This window comes from Dipodomys spectabilis, unplaced genomic scaffold, assembly GCF_019054845.1.
Source record: "Dipodomys spectabilis isolate Male_0828 unplaced genomic scaffold, ASM1905484v1 ptg000046l, whole genome shotgun sequence".
NCBI lineage: Eukaryota > Metazoa > Chordata > Mammalia > Rodentia > Heteromyidae > Dipodomys > Dipodomys spectabilis.
In genome coordinates, this window is record NW_024870723.1 from 9,713,633 (window position 1) to 9,733,843 (window position 20,211).

General features: G+C 40.4%; 1 protein-coding gene across 4 annotated transcripts in view; it reads right to left on the reverse strand.

The window, feature by feature from the left end:
- The window catches only part of LOC122107043 (spermatid perinuclear RNA binding protein), a 131,301-nt gene that overhangs the window by 66,792 nt on the left and 44,298 nt on the right, over positions 1-20,211 (reverse strand). For all 4 annotated transcript variants that reach the window (XR_006147287.1, XM_042678614.1, XM_042678612.1 and 1 more), the window contains 2 exons: positions 12,388-12,557; positions 6,529-6,749 (listed from right to left, as the gene is read on the reverse strand). Coding sequence is in view for 3 of the 4 variants with exons in the window: in XM_042678614.1 (XP_042534548.1) it covers positions 6,529-6,749; positions 12,388-12,390 (224 nt within the window). In the remaining variant the exon portion in view is untranslated. Of the gene's footprint in view, positions 1-6,528; positions 6,750-12,387; positions 12,558-20,211 lie in introns of those variants that run through there.

Here is a 20,211-nt window from a genome sequence, read left to right on the forward strand (position 1 = left end):
TTAAACACAGCTAAGGGACAGCACCCAGGTCATGGAATTCAGGCCCAACGCCCAGCACAAACATATATAAACACACACACACACACACACACACACACACACACACACACACACTCATTTCAGATCTCAGAGTTAAGACAAATATAGCATCTACCTTCCCAAAGGATTCAATAGCACATGTTTCATATAAGTCTTTTATTTCATTTTTATTGCTTAAGAAATTTTTTTTTTTTTAGTCCGGTCATGGGGCCTGAACTCTGGGCCTGGGCGCTGTCCCTCAGTTCTTCAGCTCAAGGCTAGCGCTCTACCACAAGAGCCACAGCATCACTTCTGGCTTTTTTCTTTTTGCTTATGTGGTGCTGAGAAATTGAACCCAGGGCCTCAGGCATACAAGGCGAGCGCTCTACCACTGAGCCACCTTCCCAGCCCCTGCTTAAGAAATCTAAAATATACTATATTCCCTTAAGTTTTTCCAAAATTTTTTTTGGGTTTTTTTGGCAGACCTTCGTGCCTCATGCCCATAATCCTAGCTACTCAGAAAGCGATATCTATTTTTATTATTTGAAGCCAACCCAGGCAGGAAAGTCTATGAGCCTCTTATCTCCAATTAGCCACAGAAAAGCCAGAAGTGGAGCTGTGGCTCAAGTGGTAGAGTGCCAGCCTAGAGCTAAAAAGCTCAGGGCCAGTACCCTAGCCATAAATTCAAGTCCCAGTATTGGTACACTAAGAAAACTGTTTAAACCTCTTAATTTTTTTTAGTAGTAATTTAAAGAATGTTTGAGAAACATCAATACCATGGTATACCAAAAAAAAGTAGCAGGGTAGAAATGTAAACCATCTAAATTCAGGTTGTGTCTGCTGGTATCTACAATAGTAAAATGGCCACTGGTTTTATGAGCTAAACTCCTCCCCTTAGCTGTATCATTGTAGAAATCCACAAAAACTTATGAAAAAAACTGAGAAATGTGGTAAGTACAGAGCTGAGGAAAGAAAACATGGAAATCTGTCAGCAACTATATTCCAAATCTAAGAGTAGCTAAGAGCAAACACTCGAAGAATATCAAATCATGAATATTATTTTAGAAAAAAATTTTTTATCTATCTTGGAATTTAGTATGAAAAACTCCATATTGGTTCATTTTCTTTAATCAAAAAAATAATATTCATTAAGCTTATTAGTCACTCAACAAGTAACCAAGTTTGAATATGGAAAATATAAAAGGAGATACAGTCTCTGCTGCTCCCAAGTTGTACACTATGGCTAAGTAACAAAAGCATTAACAAATTAGGTACCATGCTTAAAAGGGGAAAAGAAAGCAACATATGGGAAGGGAACTGCATCTGGAAGATAAAGAATACAAACCTTAAGAAAATAACTGCATTCCCCAGGACTGGGAAGGTGGCTCAGTGGTAGAGCGCTTGCCTTGCATACCTGAGGCCCTGGGTTCAATTCCTCAGCACCACATAAGCAAAGAGAAAAAAAGCCGGAAGTGGCACTGTGGCTCAAGTGGTAGAGCGCTAGCCTTGAGCTGAAGAGCTGAAGGACAGCCCTCAGGCCCAGAGTTCAAGCCCCATGACCAACAAAAAATTAATTAGTAGTTAATTAATTAAAGAGGTCAAGCAAAGCAATCTGAGAGTTTGACTTAGATAGTCTTGATTTAAATAGATGGAAGAAAGATCATTCCAGATAGAAGCGAAGATGAGCAGTGGGGCAAGATAGTGGAGTTGAGAATGAAATGAAGAAGGAAAAAAAATTGTGGCAGTGGGGGCTAGAAAGGTGGCTCAGTGGTAGAGTGCTTGCCTTGCATGCATGAGGCCCTGGGTTTGATTCCTCAGCACCACATAAGCAGAAAAAGCCAGAAATGGCACTGTGGCTCAAGTGGTAGAGTGTTAGCCGTCAGCTGAAGAGCTGAGGGACAGTGTCCAGGCCCAGAGTTCAGACCCCACAACAGACAAAAATAAATAAATAATTGTGGCAGTGGAAACTAGACAGGAAGTTATAAATAACTCAGCTACTGATTCACTCCCTAGATACCTTATAGATACAATATATATTAAATCAATGAAAAACTATAAAGGTGGAACAAGTATAGAAGGAAATATGTGGTCTTTTGTGTTGGTTTTGTTTTGTCTTGTAATTCTGTAGCTTGAACTCAGGGCCTTAAGCTTGTTAGACAAGTGCTCCCCTGCTCCGCCGAGTCCTTTTGCTTTTTTTTACTTTATTTTTCAGGTAGTGTCTCTGCCAAGTCCGGCTTCAGACCTCAATCTTCCTACTCTGCCTCCAAAGTAGCTGAAACCAAAGGTATACACTGCCACATACTGCTATTTTTGAGACAAGGTCTTGCTAGCTTTTTTCAGGGGCTGACCTTAAACCATGCTCTCCTAACTCACTGCCCAGAGTAGATGGAATTACAGGTGTGCACCTGAGCTAAAAGTAAATGTTGGAAAAAAAAGTGACCCAAGTGTAGGTAGACAGTCAGCTTTGATTGTTACTTATGTACTCCTGTCATCTCATTCTCTCCTCATTAATCTAATAATGGTTTATACATTCCTCCTCCATAATAACTGTCAAGCCTTGCCTTCACACTAGTCTAAGTTCTTATTACTTCTCAATTCCCTCCTCAAAGACCTTACTGGAATAAGCTCCCAAAGGTATGACTTGGATAACACTCCACCTATTATTTTCCTTGACATTCCATTCAACACATGGACATCAATATTGGAAGGCATTTTTTTTTTGGGGGGTCCGGTCCTGGGGCCTGAACTCTGGGCCTGGGCGCTGTCCCTCAACTCTTCAGCTCAAGGCTAGCACTCTACCTCTTGAGCCACAGCGCCACTTCCGGCTTTTTTTTTTCTTTTTGCTTATGTGGTGCTGAGGAATCGAACCCAGGGCCTCAGGCATGCAAGGCAAGCGCTGTACCACTGAGCCACCTTCCCAGCCCCTGGAAGGCAATTTAGAAGGCAGCATGATTCCCTCTGAATCCTGGCTCTGTCACTTTGCTGACAATGAACAAAGTACATATACTTGACTCTTTTGAGCTTACTTCTTCATTTATAAAACAAAATAATTTGTGCCAAGTACCGGTAGCTCACGCCTGTAATCCTAGCTACTCAGGAGGCTGAGGATCATGGTTCAAAGCCAACCGGAGCAGTAAAGTCTGTGAGACCCTCATCTCCAATTAACAACCAGAAAATCAGAAGTGGTGCTGTAGCTCAAGTGGCAGAGCGCTAGCCTTGAGCTGAAGAGCTGCAGGACAGCACCGAGGCCCAGAGTTCAAGCCCCACAACTGACCCCCCCCAAAAAATATTATTATTATTATTATTATTTTCTCATACAGTGATACTAAGAATACAATGTAATTTATTTAATAAACTGCCAGAGCTCAGCATAGTTCAATAGTTCAAAAAATAGCTTTTATTTCTTAAACAGTCCCTAGACTTTTCTCATACCTAAGCTTTGAGCTTTGTTGAGATTTTAGTTCTTCTTTCACTACTTCCCAAAACCTGACCTCATCTTCTGCACCTATCTCAAATGCTACTTCCCTGGTAAAGCATTTTCTAATTTCTAGATCCATACATCAACTCAGCCTGTTCTAAGCTTTCAGAATTTACACCAGAAACTGAAGCACAATCTCTTCATCCAGGTAAGCAAAAGCCTATCTCTAGAAGCATTTTATCAAAAGTATGCCAATTTTAAGAAAAAAATATTAGAAGGTGTATTTTGTTTTATTTTTGGTGCCTGTCCTGGGTTTGAATTCAGGGACTGGGCACTGTTCCTGAGTTTTTGTGCTAATGGCAAGTACTCCACCCCTCTGAGCCACAGACACATTTCTGGCCATTTCAGAGATAAGACTACTCTCATTCTTCCCCAAGGTTGACTTTGAACCAGGATCCTCAAATCTCAGCTTCGTGAGTAGCTAGGATTACAGGCGTGAGCCACTGATACCTAGCTAGAAGGTATATTTTTTTTAAACCCAAACTAATGAAATAATAAAGGAGAAACTATGCTTTGAAATTATAAAAATGACAAATTTAGCCAGGCTACAGAGGTACACAACAGAAATCCTAGCTACTCAGGAGGCTAAGATTTGAGGATGGAGGTTTGAAGCCAGCAAAAAGCCAAAAAATGAAGGGGTGGTTCAAGTGGTAGAAAGCTAGCATCTGGCAAAAAGGCTAAGAGCTAGAGGGCCTGAGTTCAAGCTCCCATACAGCCAAAAATAAAAAGAACAAATTTACACATGTATGACTGTGTGTATATATGCATACATGGAGTACAATTTTTTTTAATTTGGAAAAAACAACAACACAGATGAAAGTAAAATCTGAATCTGGAGAAGTGGTACAAGAACACATACAGAGCCAGGTATCAAAGAGTATTACAAATACAATCACTTGATAATGGTACTAATTAACATGAAGTCAAATTAGACAATCTCATTTTTCAACTATCACATATGAGAAAAATCAAATCCCAAGACTCTACAAACTGATGATAGATATACTTGCGCTCACTACCTATATGATGTACAACTACTTATAAATAGTGAACAAAGTAAAGCAATTATGCTCTTCAACAACAAACTAACATTTATCATCTTTCAACTAAAAAGTAAATAACATACCCTCTTTGATTAAGATTTACCAATGACTTCCCATCAATCTTTATCTACTTATTATCTTAACATAGAATTGAAAGCTGGAAAAATTCTGAAATCCATCTTCCATTTAGAAAAGTTTTATAGAAAGCAATGTTTCTAAACCTATTAATATGGTATAATCAAATAAACTTTATCTTTCCAAATAAGTTATATATTAATCCAATTATAGTGACACTGCTCAAAGTAGTAACTTTTTTTTGGGGGGTGGGGGATGCGGGGGTGTCCGTCATGGGGCTTGAACTCTGGGCTGGGCACTGTCCCTGAGCTCTTCAGCCCAGGGCAAGTGCTCTACCACTTGAGCCACAGTGCCAATTCTAATTTTCTGGTGATTAACTGGAGATAAGAGTCTTACAGGGGCTGGGAAGGTAGCTCAGTGGTAGAGCGCTTGCCTTGCATGCATGAGGCCCTGGGTTCAATTCCTCAGCACGACATAAGCAAAAAAGAAAAAAGCCGGAAGTGGCACTGTGGCTCAAGTGATAGAGTGCTAGCGTTGAGCTGAGGGACAGCGCAGGCCCATAGTTCAGGCCCCACCACTAGACCCACCCCCCTCCCCCCCCACAAAAAGGAGTCTCACGGACTTTCTTGCCAGGGCTGGCTTTGAACTGAACCATGATCCTCAGATCTCAGCCTCCTGAGTAGCTAGGATTACAGGTGTGAGCCAACAGCGTCCGGCTCAAAGCAGTAACTTTAAGCTTAGTATACCATCGTCTCACGATAGGACTGCTGTCACCATTGCCACTATTGCTACAATATTTACAACACTGCACTGTGACCATTGCAGGAGCTGGTTCCCATTAGAACTGCTTTCATTCCACAAATACAAAATGAACATATATGACATGTAAGACACAATGTTATAACCTTCTTCTAACACTAGATTTTTATATGTCTAATACAAACAGTATTTTAGAAATTTTCCCTATTTCAGAATTTAAAAGGTTGAACCAACATAGCAAAAAGATGGCATCTCATAACCTTCAAATGTAAAGGGTTTTAAAGGACTTGCTACTCTCTGAAAAGGAAACATAATCTTCTGCTCTAATCATTACTCCTTCTTGCTTTCTTTCACATTGTAGTAACAGCAGGGCCACAGTCCAGCCCACTGGAGAGGGTGGCCTGTCAAGAGTGGTCAAGAGATGTCAAGAAGTAGTTGGACAGTGGGCAGCTTGGAGGAGGGGCATGAGCTGGGGTTGAAACTGTTAGACCTGTTTGAGTAGGGAAGGGGCACAGCCTATATATAGGCTGTGTGTTCCAAGGAGCAGGTGGTGGAAAGAGAGACAGGAGAAAGACAGCAAGAGGTGCCTACCAGAACAAAGCTGGGCAGGCCTATGGAGAGGCCTGAGGCCTGAGGCCTGCAGAGAAGCATGCAAAGAGGCCTGTGGAGAGGCCTGCAGAGGAGGAAGGAAGGAAGGAAAAAGAAAAGCCTTCCTTTTGGAGGCTTGGAAGTTTGGTGGCCAAGGGTGCTCTTAGTTCTGGGTAGAATACAGGTCAGGGCTACACAATGGAAGCTTTGAAAGTTTGGTAGTGGAGGCTGCTCTTGGTTCTGGATAGCTAACCCAGGACAAGGTAGTCGCAGGCCCCTTTTCTGGTATAAATAGTGTAAATAAATTTTTTTTGTCACATTTAACCATGCCTCAATGGATTGTCTGGTTCTCAGATCATAAAAATACTTTATTCAGAAAAATTCCACGTAACATCTACTTCCTAGGTTATATTCATATATAAAGAATAGCATATAGCCAGAGAATCCTCCAGCTTTTTTGTTTTTCTGCCTTTTTTTTCTTGGTACTGTGGTTCAAACTCAAGGCCTGGAACCTTGAGCTTTTCTGTCTACCGCAGCAAAGCATCACAAAGGCCAATCCACACTCACTTGGAATAGTTTTCTACAGCCTCATCTTTCTTCACTTCTGTCTCGCCCTCTGTTTTTGTGCCTTTATTTGTTTCATCCAGCCAATCTGAGACATGTTTAAGCGCACATTCAACAGTAGACACCATATTCTGAACAGCTTCAAGTTCCTCTGGAGATGGATAAATTGTTGAATGTTTCACCATGACATGGCGATCATCATTGGCAAAAGATCGAATAGATCTCTGTCAGAAGGAAAAAGAAAACAATTACTCAACAAAAGTAATGTTACCTGAAAAGGAAGAATTGTCAATCATTATGAAACAGTTAATGTTCAGATGAGAAAAAATTACTCATGAAAGAGCAAACTCTATTTTGTTGATCTCCACACAACAGAAAATTAGAGGTCTTCACTCCTTGTTTTGGGAAGGAATCACCTAGGTCACTCTTGGCATTGTCCATACATTATCTTTCAGTTGAACCTTTGCCTCCTGACTATTCCTACAAAAGAAAGTCACCCATATCACATAACATCTGCAAGAAATATACTTTCAGCTTCAAGAGAATTTGAAGAAATATGTAATGGTCACATTCCCTTCCAAATTGCTAAAGACTCAAATAATTGAGATGAGGTAATATAATAGTAATATAAAATACAAAGTTACATATAGAGTATTGAAATACTATTTAATATTTGACATTCAATCTTTGGCGCATGGTTTTAATTTTTAAAATAAATTAGCAAGACATTCCAAATTCCAGAAGGGGGGAAATATAAACAGCAATGCAAACCCATTTTTTTTTTTTTAGTTTTTATTTTTTGTCGGTTGTGGGGCTATTGGAGATAAGAGTCTCACAGCCTTTCCTTACCAGAACCATGATCCTCAGATCTCAGTCTCCTGAGAAGCTAGGGCTACAGGCAGGAGCCACCGGCACCCAGCAGTAAACTAATTTTTTTTTTTTTTTTTTTTTTTGCCGGTCATGGGGCCTGAACTCTGGGCCTGGGTGCTGTCCCTCAGATCCTCAGAGCTCAAGGCTAGGGCTCTACCACTGGAGCCACAGCGCCACTTCCATGTAAACTAATTTTTTAAGGTTACATATATACTATATTCTCAATCAAAATCTTTAATTTAATTAAACCTAATTTAATTAAATCTAAACTTTTTTTTTGTTAAGGGGCTGGGATGAAACTCAAGAGTCTCACACATGATGGAAAAGTATTTTACCACCCATCAACATTCCAAGCCAAATTAAAACCACTTCAAAGCTTACCTAAAATAAAATCAACAAAGAAATGGAAGACTAGAACCATTACAATTAAAAAAAAAAAAAAGCCAGATGTTGGTGGTTCATGCTTGTAATCCCAGCTACTCAGGAGGCTGGCATCTGAGGATCTCAGTTCAAAGCCAGTCAGGGCAGGAAAAGTCCACAAGACTCTCATCTTCAATTAACCTTCAAAAAGCCAGAAGCAGAGGGGCTGGGAAGGTGGCTCAGTGGTACAGCACTTGCCTTGCATGCATGAAGCCCTGGGTTCGATTCCTTAGCACCACATAAACAAAAAGAAAAAAGCCAGAAGTGGCGCTGTAGCTCAAGTGGTAGAATGCTAGCCGTCAGCTAAGAGCTGAGGGACAGCACTCAGGCCCCAGGACCAGACACACACACACACAAAAAAAAAAGCCAGAAGTAGAGCTATGGCTCAAATGGTACAGCACTGAGCTTTGAGCAAAAAGAGTTCAGGGATAGCACCCAGGCCCTGAGTTCAAACCTCAGCCCCAGGACCAGTTGCTCACACCTGTAATCCTGGGGGAAAGGGGTGAAGGTGGGAGGGAAATGATCAGAGGAGACAAATAACTCATATGAGAAGCAACATAAGTCACAGTATAGTGTTTCTACATTTCAACATCAAATTAAGAGATTGGGAAAATCCCCAGAAAACATTTTCCCCACTAGTCATATCTAAGATATTAGAATTTCCTCACTATAAGTCTTGGTCCAAATATTTAAAGAAACACCATCAAAAAATAAAGCAGGAGCTAGATGCTGGTGTCTCTCGTCTGTAATCCTAGCTACTCAGGGAGCAGAGATCTAAGGATAGAAGTTCAAGGTTAGTCCAAGCAGAAAAGTTCTTGAGACACTTATCTCTAATAAACCACTTCTGAAAAAGTCAGAAGTGGCACTGTGGTTCAAGTGGTAGAGCACTAGCCTTGAGCACAAAGAAGCTCAGGTACAGTACCCAGGTCCTGAGTTAAAGCCACAGGACTGGCAAAAAATAAAACAAAACTGGGCACTAGGGGCTCATACCTATAATGCTAGCTACTCAGGAAGCTGAAACCTGAGGCAGTTTGAAGGCAGCCTAAGCAGGAAAGTCCATAAGACTCTAATCTCCAATTAACCACAAAAAAATCTGGATGGGGAGTTTTGGCTTAAGTGGAAAAGCACTAGCCTTGAGCAAAAAAGTTCTGGGATAGCACTCAGACCCTTAGTTCAAGCACTAAAATACACACACACACACACACACACACACACACACACACACACACACACACACACACACACACACACACACACACACACACACACACACACACACACACACACACACACACACACACACACACACACACACACACACGAGTACTATTCAGCCATAAAGAATGAAATTGCATAATTTGGAAAATGAAAAAAGGAACTGGATGGAGGTAGAGATTATCCTATTAAGTAAAATAGGACAGATTACATAGGCACAGTAGGGCATGCCAGCTACACAAGGGCTGGAGATAGAAGAATCATAGCTTGAGGCCAATGTAGTGCCTCTCAAGGTATAGGGCAAAACCTTACACCTCAAAAACAAGCCACCCAAGGTGGCTTATGTTTCTAATCCCAGCTATATGGGGACCAAAGGTAATAGAATCAGGGACTGAGGACAGGTATGTGCAAAGACAGACCCTATATGAAAAATAAAGCAAAAAATAGTAGAGCACTTGCCTAGCAAGCAGTAGGCCCTGAATTCAAACCCAATACCATCACAAACAAAAAAAACAGACTCAGACAAGTACTGCATTTTTTTAATGTGGAATCTACATCTAAAAGAATAAAAGAAAACACACATCAACATTAAAGGGGAACTACATGGGGTAGAATCATTAGGAGGAGAAAAACAGAGCATACAGGAGAATATGATCAAAATATGCTCATATGAAAGACATGAGACCCATATAAAAATGACAAAAGACTCATTTAAAAGATTTGCAAAAACATTTAATATAGGGACAGATAAGGGAGAAGGGGAATAAGAAAATAATTGATCAAGAAGCACTATGCTTATAAACTAACATGTTGGATTAAAATACCCTTTACACAATTAAAAGAATAGAGGGGGTAAAATGATGAAAGTACATTATATATAAACATATATATGTACACAAATATTAAAATGAAATCCCTCATTCTATACAATGTATGCTAACAAAAAATTAATAAGTACCATCAGACTAGCTAAACACCATATTCTGTATTTTGTGGGGGTTTTTTTCCTTTACAGTGTCTCTTTTAAAACTTTCTCTCATTTACACTTAGGTTAAAAAAAAAAAAATACAATACAATATCCTTCCAAAATACTAAGAAATTTAGCACATTTTACCAACTTATACTAGGTAGCAAAAATAATGGCCTCATCTATAAATAAATTTAAATTTAAACTCTCCATAAAAAGCAAGGCTTCCTTAATACTCAGGTTCAGCATCCCTAATATACTCAACACTTGACTCAAATATATAAAAAGGGTATGGTAGGGCACAGGTGGTGGCTAACCAGTAATCGTAGTACTTAATACCTAGTACCTAGTGGCCTATAATCCTAGCTACTCAGAAGGCTGAGATCTGAGGATCACAATTCAAAGATAGTCAGGGCAGAAAAGCCCATTAGACTATTCAGAAAAGGCCAGAAGTTGTGCTGTGACTCTAGTTGTAGAATGCTAGCCTTGAGCACAGGGAGGCGCGGGGATAACGCCCAAGCTCTGAGTTCAAGCCCCAAGACCAGTCAAAAAGAAAAATGACATGAGCCAAGCACTGATGGCTCAGGCCTGTAAGTTCAAGCCTCAGGATAAGCACCAAAAAAAAAAAAAAAAAAGATAAGCTGGGCACCAGTAGCTCACGCCTGTAATCCTAGCTACTCAGGAGGCTGAGATCTGAGAATCGCAGTTCAAAGCCAGCCCGGGCAGGAAAGTCCGTGAGAATCTTATCTCCAATAAACCACTAGAAAACGAAAGTGGCGCTGTGGCTCAAGTGGTAGAGCACTCGCCTTGAGCTGAAGAGCGCAAGGACAGCGCCCAAGCCCAGAGTTCAAGCCCCACGACTGACAGAAAAAAAAGGATATGAGAGATAACTTTTTGTTTTCTCCAAGTATCAGGTTTGATCTCATGCTTGCTAGATAAGTGCTATACCGCTTTCATTTGAACCAAGACCCCAGCCCTTCTTGCTTTAGTTATTTTGATGATAGAGTCCTCATATTTTTTTGCCCAGACTCTATTTATGCTTGTGGGATGGTAGGCCCGTGCCACCAAGTACTGTTGGTTAAGATGACATGGCGTCTTGCTAACTTCTGGCTCTATGTTTTGCTGGTTATTTTGGCCTCAAACCATAATCCTCCTCATCTCTGCCTCCTGAGTAGCTGGGATTTTTAGCTTGAGCCACCACTCAACTCCCAGACTAAAATGAGACTTTTTGAATTAAACATTTCTAACATTATAAACTCATATAACACTCATATGTCACCAATCAAAGGACTATATCAGAATCTTTTTTGAGGGGAAAAAACCCAGCAGTTTGAAAGCTACAGAAAAGATACTTAATTTTAAATTCAAGGCCCCATGGCAATGTTACTGGTTTACTAAAGCTTACTTTACTAGGTAATATTATTTATAAGCATTCTTTCCCTTTCTATTTAAATTTTTATGTCCTAAAGGCACAAATGACTTCATCCTAAGGTTTAGATGGGCTAGTAATCAATCTGAGCTCCATTTCTTCACTTAAAAATAGCTGCTAGGGACTGGGAATGTGCCCTTAGTGGTGGGAGTGCTTGCCTCCAAATGCATGAAGGCCTGGGTTTGATGCCTCAGTACCACAGAAAAAGCCAGAAATGGCACTGTGGCCCAAGTGGTAGAACACTAGCCTTGAGCAAAAGAAGCTCAGGGACAGTGCCCAGGCCCAGGAGGGGGAGTGAGGGGAGAAACCTCGGAAGCATGTTAGCTGGCAGCAATGGCACACATCTATAATCATAGGGACTCAGGAGGCAGGAAAGTCCAAGTCAGGAAAGTCCATGAGATTATTATCTAATTAACCACCAAAAAGCCTGAAGTGGAGCTGTGTCTCAAGTCATAGAGTGCCTCAGAGACAACAAAGTTCAAGCTACAGGACCATCACAAAAAAAAAAAAAATACCCACACCACAGTGCTTTGCTTTTGTTGTTGTTGTTTGGTTGTGGGTACTCAGGTCCTGAGTACTGTCTTTAAGCTTTATCCTCAAGACCAGCACTCTACTACTTTAAGCCACAGAACCAATTCCGGTTTTCTGGTGGTTAACTGGACTTTCCTGTTTGGGATGACTTTGAACTGGGATCCTCCTGAGTAGCCAACGGCACCTGGCTTTGCTCTTGTTTTTAGGTAGCATCTTGCTATTATATACCCCAGGTTGGCCTCACTCATGATCCTACTTGTTTCTCCAGTATTGGGGATATGCCACCATGACTAGCATGGTCTTTATCTGAGTCATCTTTGTCTGATTCCCTATAGCCACTGTTCTTAACTGCCCTTACTATTTAACACTTCTAATTTTATCCTATGTACTCTTTGTAAATAGGCAATTTTTAAAAAACATCATCACCTACCATGGTTTTCTGTAGTACTTGAGCTTCTTTTTCCGGTCCTTTCCTCTCTTTCTGGTCTTCTTCACTAGACACTGTTTTGTGTGACAGTACTTCCTCATAAGCCTGAGTCCCCTGACAGCTCAGTGTCAAATATAGCAAAGATGCTTGAAGAGTTGTTCTCTGAAATACACCTGCAAGAGAAGAGGGAAAGAATATTTTTCAACTTATGTACAACTAGCTTAAAATGTGTATAGAGTACATAAACATGCTAATAATGAGCCAAGCACTCATTCCTATAATCCTACTTACTCAGGTGACTGAGAAAGAAGGATCATGATTCAAAGACAGCCTGGACAGGAAAGTTCATGAGACTCATATCCAATTAAACAAAAAGCCAGAAATGGAGCTGTGGCTCAAGAAAGAGTGCCAGCCTTGACTAAGAAATCTAGTGGACAGCACTCAGACGCTGAGTTCAAACCCTAGGACCGGCACAAAAAAATAAAGTGTCTTATTGATGTAAAAAGTATCCATCGCTCACGCCTGTAATCCTAGCAACTCAGGAGGCTGAGATCTGAGGATCGCGGTTCAAAGCCAGCCTGGGCAGGAGAGACCGTGAGACTCCTATCTCCAATAAACCACCAGAAAACCGGAAGTGGCGCTGTAGCTCAAGTGGTAGAGCGCTCGCCTTGAGCTGAAGAGCTGAGGGACAGCGCCCAGGCCCAGAGTTCAAGCCCCACAACCGACAAAAAAAAAAAAAAAAAGTATCCATCGCATCTTTTTATCTAATTCCAGGAAAGTCATCATCCCAATGACTTCAGGGAGCTTTTGGCCCTTCCTGCATATGCATAAATTCCATTATTTATTTCATTTACTGCAGCTACCTTGGAATGACCTCTCAAAGCTTTTTCGACTGACACACACTGTATTTCTTGTGTAAGTCTTACAATTTTAATAATCATATATATGACCCTTCTAAAATTCGACCACTTACTCCCTGGTATTCCTTTCCTACAATGCTCTTACCTTCTTTCCTACATCCTCACTACCAGAATTTATAATCTGCTATGGCTCCCAGGTTTTTACAGTCCTCTCTTTTCATATCTTCACTTCTGTTCTTATCCATAACCAGCAATTCTTCTTGTTATCCTCTACTAGCTAAACCTCAATCCCAAATTAAACCCAACTCTGGTTATAACCACATCAGTAACCTTGAATAACTGAATGTGGATACCAAGAGGGGAAAAATATAAAATCATGTTATAATTCTTTTAATTATCAGTAACCCCCAAATAATAATAATAATTCCAACAGTGGTGGTTTTGGACCCCAGGGAAAATTTGAAAATATAGGAGGTTTTTGGTGGTCACAATGAATTAGGTAGCTAATCTTGGTGTCTGGATTCCCAGCTTCCCTGGCAGTTATCAGCAAATATGGGATAGTAAATCTGCTGTCAATGTTCTAGAACTGCCCCAGTTAAAACACAAACAAGAACCTCCAATTTAAAAAAAAAAAAAAATATTCAGTAACTTTTTCACTCTCTTAATGATTACTTCACTGCTTCTCTTCCATGTCCTCACATTCCACTGGTCACTCTAATTCCTATTTCATGCAACATGTCAACACTGCTTCATCTTTACTAATGTATTTTTCCTTCCTTCCTGCTATTAAGAAGGAATTTGTCAGCTGGGAGCCAGTGGCTCATGCCTATAATCCTAGCTACTCAGGAAGCTGAGATCTGAGGATAATGGGTAGAAGCCAAGCAGGACAGAAAAATCCATGAGACTCTTTTCCCCAATAAACTACTCAAAAAAGCTGGAAGTAGCCGGGAGCTGGTGGCTCACACCTATAATCCTAGCTACTCAGGAGGCTGAGATCTGAGGATCAAGGTTCAAAGCCAACCCCGGGGAGGAAAGTCCGTGAGACTCATCTCCAATAAACCACTAAAAACCAGAAGTGGCACTGTGGCTCAAGCGGTAGAATGCTTGCCTTGAGCTAAAGAGCACAGGGACAGGGCCCAGGCCCAGAGTTCAAGCCCCATGATGGACAAAAAAAAAAAAGCTGGAAGTGGTGCTGTGGGTCAAGTGGTAGAGTGCTAGCCTTGAGCACAAAGATGTCTCAGGGACAATGTCCAAACCCCCGAGTTAAAGCAGCAAGACAGACAAAATAAAAAATAAAAAAAAAAATAAAGAATTGATCATTGCCAGGCACCAGTGGCTCATGCCTGTGGATCCTAGCTACTTAGGAGGCTGAGATCTGAGGATCACAATTCAAAGCCAGCCTGGGCAGAAAAGTCCATGAGACTTTTATCTCCAATTAACCATGAGAAAACTGGAAGCAGCACTGTAGCTCAAAGTGGTAGAGCACTAGCCATGAGCGGAAAAGCTGAGGGACAGCACCCAGGCCCTCAGTTCAAGCCTCACAAATGAAAAAAAGACAACATTTTTTTTTTAAAGAATGAATTGTCTCTAGGCAAGGATGAGAGGGGGCAAACTAGAGGAAAGTGAAGGAACCAGTGATTGTTGTCAAAGAAAAAAAAATGTACTTGACTTATGAAATGGTAACCCCAACACCTTAATAACAACAATAAAGTTCTATCTTTTTAAAAAAGAATAAATGTCTGCAACTGGGGGATAAGATCTGAGGATCACAGTTCAAAGCCAGGGAAAGTCATATCTCAATAAATTAAAAATGCTAGAAGAGCGAGCTGTGGCTCAAGTAGTAGAATGTTAGCCTTGAGCAGAATAAGCTCAGGGACAGCACCCAGGCCCTGAGTTCAAGCCCAAGGAATAGCGCATGTACACACACACACACACGCACGCACACACGCACGCACACACGCACGCACGCACGCACGCACACACGCACACACGCACGCACACGAGAATAAATCATCCCTATTCCTACCTAAAACAAATCCCTCAACTCAAACCATACTAGATCCTATTTCTTTTTGCCCACTCAAGCATTTGTCTTCAGCATCGTCAGTTTTCTCCCTCTTCTGCATCTTATAATAGCACCCATCTTTAAAGAAAAGAATGTAAAATTTTACTTGACCTCTTGCTTCACAATAGATACATGCTCTGCTCCCTTGCAGGGCACAATTCTTTTTGTTTCCATTTCCTCTCTTTCCATATTCTCTTACATCTACCCCAATCAGCCCTCTCACCCCAAAGCTCCATGGAAACAGTGTTTGTCAAGGCCTTATAGGATTTCCATGGTATTTAGTGCTGGGAATGATTCTCAGTCTTCCTCTTCATTGACCTCTCAATTCAGCAACGGGTGAAAGTAGATGCTTCCTAACTGCACTTTACTTCCCCTGACTTCCACACAAGACACCACTCTTTATTCTCTACTTTATAAATTACTCCACTGTCTCCTTTAACTCCTAAGTGCAGTAATGCCTCAATCTCTAGACTTCATCTCTTTACCATTGTACCCATCCTCCCATGCCAATTCCTTTAAGAATATTATCAATACCTTTACTTAACTTATATAACTGTAACCCCTCTGTACATCACCTTGATAATTTTTAAAACTAAAAATAAATACCATCAATATGCTGAAGATGCCTCTATTATTATCTACTGAAGTTCCAGACTCAAACTCAAATACATTATCAACATATAAACCTGAGTGTCTAGTAAATATCTTCAACTTAACGTCTCTTCAATCAACTCCTGACATATACCCCCTAGCACACATACATATACACACACAGAGCTTTGTTCTTCTTAGTCTTTCTTCTCAAGAGAAGGCAAATTACTTCATCCCTCCACTGTTCATGTTAAAAACAGTGTTAACCTTGATACTTCTTTTCCTCTCACACTCTAGACATCTGATCCATCATCACATCCTTTCATCTTTACCTAAAATCTGACCAATCTTATCCTTCATTGTAATGCCCTGGTCTAAGCTACCAACATTATTCACTTGAATCATACCAGTGGTTCCAACTAGTTATCTTCCTTCCCCACACAAAGGGTTTGGGCTTTTGTTGTTGTTGTTGCTTCTTTTTTCCCTCAACAACAGTATCCAAGATGTTTCAACTAGGTCAGCTCTGAGTATTTTATAATAAAGCCCTAATAATCTGATTTTACTAACTCCTTGGGTTCTTACCCCATGTACTGTCCTCCTCACTCACCATGTTCCACCCATACAGGTATCCTTGCTAAATAAGGCTTCAACTCCAGGCCCTCTACACTTGCTAGTTTACTGCTATCCACCTCCTTCCTTCATTTTCAAGGTATGTACTCAAATGTCATCTTATCATGAGCTCATTCTTGATCATTGTATTTAAAATAGCAGTATACACACATATACAAGAAACTCATCCCAAAGCACATCTGTTCTATTACTCTCCAAAGGATTTATTACTGGCATATGATAGCTCTACTTTGTTTACTTTTTGTATGATACACCTAGAACAGAAACCGGTACAGGCTGGGAAGGTGGCTCAGTGGTAAAGCGCTTGCCTTGCATGCTTGAGGCCCTGGGTTCGATTCCTCAGCACCCAAAAGCAAAAAAACAAGCCGGAAGTGGTGCTGTGGCTCAAGTGGTAGAGCGCTAGCCTTGAGCTGAAGAGCTGAGGGGCAGCGCCCAGGCTCAGAGTTCAGGCCCACGACCAGACCCAAAATAAAAACCAAAACAGACCCAAAATAAAAACCAAAACAGAAACCGGTACAAAGGAGAAACCTGAATCCCTTAGCTGGGTACTGGTGGCTCACACCTTTAATCCTAGCTATTTAGGAGGCTGAGATCTGAGGATCACAGTTCAAAGCCAGCCATGTCAGGAAAATCTGTGAGACTCTTTATCTCCAATTAAACTACCAAAAAAGCCAGAAGTAGAACTGTGGCTCAAGAGGTAGAAGGATAGTATAAAAGCTCAAGGACAGCACTAAGATCCTGAGTTCAAGCCCCAGAACACACACAAACACATATACAAAATACTTTTTTTTTTTTTGGGTCCGGTTGTGGGGCCTGAACTCTGGGCCTGGGCGCTGTCCCTCAGCTCTTCAGCTCAAGGCTAGCGCTCTACCACTTGAGCCACAGCGCCACTTCCGGCTTTTTCTTTTTGCTTATGTGGTGCTGAGGAATCAAACCCAGGGCCTCAGGCATGCAAGGCAAGCGCTCTACCACTGAGCCAACTTCCCAGCCCACAAAATACTTTTTCATACAGCACTACAGTCAATGCTGCCTGAGAAGTAGTGAAAATAAAACAGATGTATAAATTCATTGTATGAAATTATTTGTCTATAATCATACAAAATGAGGTATTGGCAGAGACAACCCAGGAACTAGGGTCTCCAACAACTTTTTTTTTTTTTTTTTTTTTTTTTTTTGTCGGTCGTGGGGCTTGAACTCTGGGCCTGGGCGCTGTCCCTCAGCTCTTCAGCTCAAGGCGAGCGCTCTACCACTTGAGCTACAGCGCCACTTCCGGTTTTCTGGTGGTTTATTGGAGATAGGAGTCTCACGGTCTCTCCTGCCCGGGCTGGCTTTGAACCGCGATTCTCAGATCTCAGCCTCCTGAGTAGCTAGGATTACAGGCGTGAGCCACCAGCGCCCAGCTCCAACAACTTTTTAATTCACATCACTGTCTTTCTACAGAGTGATTGTTAAAAGTTCCACTTGACATCTATTGCTTTAAACCATGATCAAACATGGAATAGCACCAAAACTATACATACCAAAGTAGCTATTTTCTTCTAAAAGGCTGTGATAGAGGTTATTAGATTGTCTTTAGAATTTACTGATCTTGTAACAATTCTGACCAAAAGGAAATAAGGGCAATGTACCAAGAAACAGTTATATATTTGCATACTCTGTCCTCCTGCATCCACTGCAGCACACTTAACCCTAAAAGATTAACTGGCCCTGCTTGGTAAACAACCTTCCGGGACTTTGATTTCAAAGAGTATCTGTTGCTGGGCTGGGAAGGTGACTCAGTAGTAGAGTGCCTGCTTTGCATGCATGAGACCCTGGGTTCGATTCCTCAGTACCACATAAGCAGAAAAAGCCAGAAGTGGCACTGTGGCTCAAGTGGTAGAGTGCTAGCCTTGAGCTGAAGAGCCGAGGGACAGCGCCCAGGCCCAGAGTTCAGGCCCCTAACCACCAAAAAAAAAAAAAAAGAAATCTGTTTCCATTCTACAGAATAGAGTATGGAAAAGAAAACATGTGGAGACAGAATGAACACAAATACTTAATTAAGCAGGTTTGCAAAATGATCTAAGAATTTGGAATCTAATTGTAAACTATCAGTAATGTTAAAAATGTTAAAAAAAATAATAATAATGTTAAAGCAAACAGACGTACTTTGTTTTCACCCTTACAAAATATGTAGGTGTTTGCCTAAAAAAAAAATAGACAAAAAAGTTTTACATCAACATAAGAAATTTTTCTTGTATTACACAAAAAAGTGGGGGGGGGCCCTCAATAATAATTTAATTCCAAAGTTTTGCCAACACTCATTCTCTTACTTTTGGCACCAAAGCTGTTGGAAACTGTGTATGTAGGTCAGAAAACACAAGTAGCTTTTCAGAACAGTTCAATATATTTGGCTCAAATGTTAATATTATAATTCAACCTTTTCACAAATTCCTTTCAATCACAAGATTAGTACTACTAGTACTTTTGAGGAAAAAAAAAAGAATGGAAAAAGAACATTTAAATGAAACTTGACAAACAAAATGAGCAAAAGAAAAAAAAAACATGAGACAGGCTATACACTGATTATTGTAAAAGCAATGAATATAGGATCTGAAGATCTGCATTCTAGTTCCAGCTGTATATATGTGTGTGTATGTTAGTAACAAGGTGGTAATTGTGAAAGAAACTCAACCTCTGTGAACCTCAATTCTTTTGTTTATAAAGTAAAAAGACTACCTCTAAATTACCTTTTAGGTACTATCTGGTTAAATATGATTTGCTAATAAATAAGTACTGCAGTTCATTTCATATGGGATGGATTAACATCTATGATTTTATAATTATATTTTATATATTGTAAGTATAAAAAAATTGAAGACGTTTGAACACAAAATAGTCACTATTTTTGAATTGTATCTAGAATGTGAAATTGGTACTGTCTGGGTTCTGTGAGGTGCTCATATATTTCAGAAATATATACTAAAGTATTTCACATATGAACTTACATGAAAATGTGAGATTTTCTTTAAAATAAATTAGCTAAGTATGTAGGAGAGTAAATACAAATTACACTGGCCATATGTTGATAAGTACTTTAAATGGAAGATAGGGTTGCTTCTTATAGTTCACAGGAGTTATCTCAAATTTGTATATGTTTGAACATTTGCAAAGAAGATGTCTGAGCTGAGAGTACATAGTTCAGTAGAAAACTGGAAGTGGCACTGTGGCTCAAGCGGTAGAGCACTTGCCTTGAGCTGAAGAGCTCAGGGATAGTGCCCAAGCCCAGAGTTCAAGCTCCACGACCAACCAAAAAAAAAAAAAAAAAAATGTAGGGAACAATGGTTTAAAATGAAACATTTATCAAGAACATAAGAAATTTATCAAGTCTTAAGTAATGCCTAGTAAAATAAGGTATTTTATATGCCATATTTTTTTCAGAGCACATCTCTATTTTAGACAATCTATCATATATAACTACATAAGAGCATAAATTATTTTTAAAAAGAAAAAAACAAATTAGTGCTATTCAGGAGCCTGAGATCTGAGGATTACAGTTCAAAGCCAGCCCAGGCAGAAAGGCCGTGAGATTCTTATCTCCAATTAACCACCAGAAAACCAGAAGTGGGCTAAGGCTCAAGTGGTAGAACACTCAACTTGAGCTGAAGAGCTGATAGTACCCAGGCCCAGAGTTCAAGCCCTACA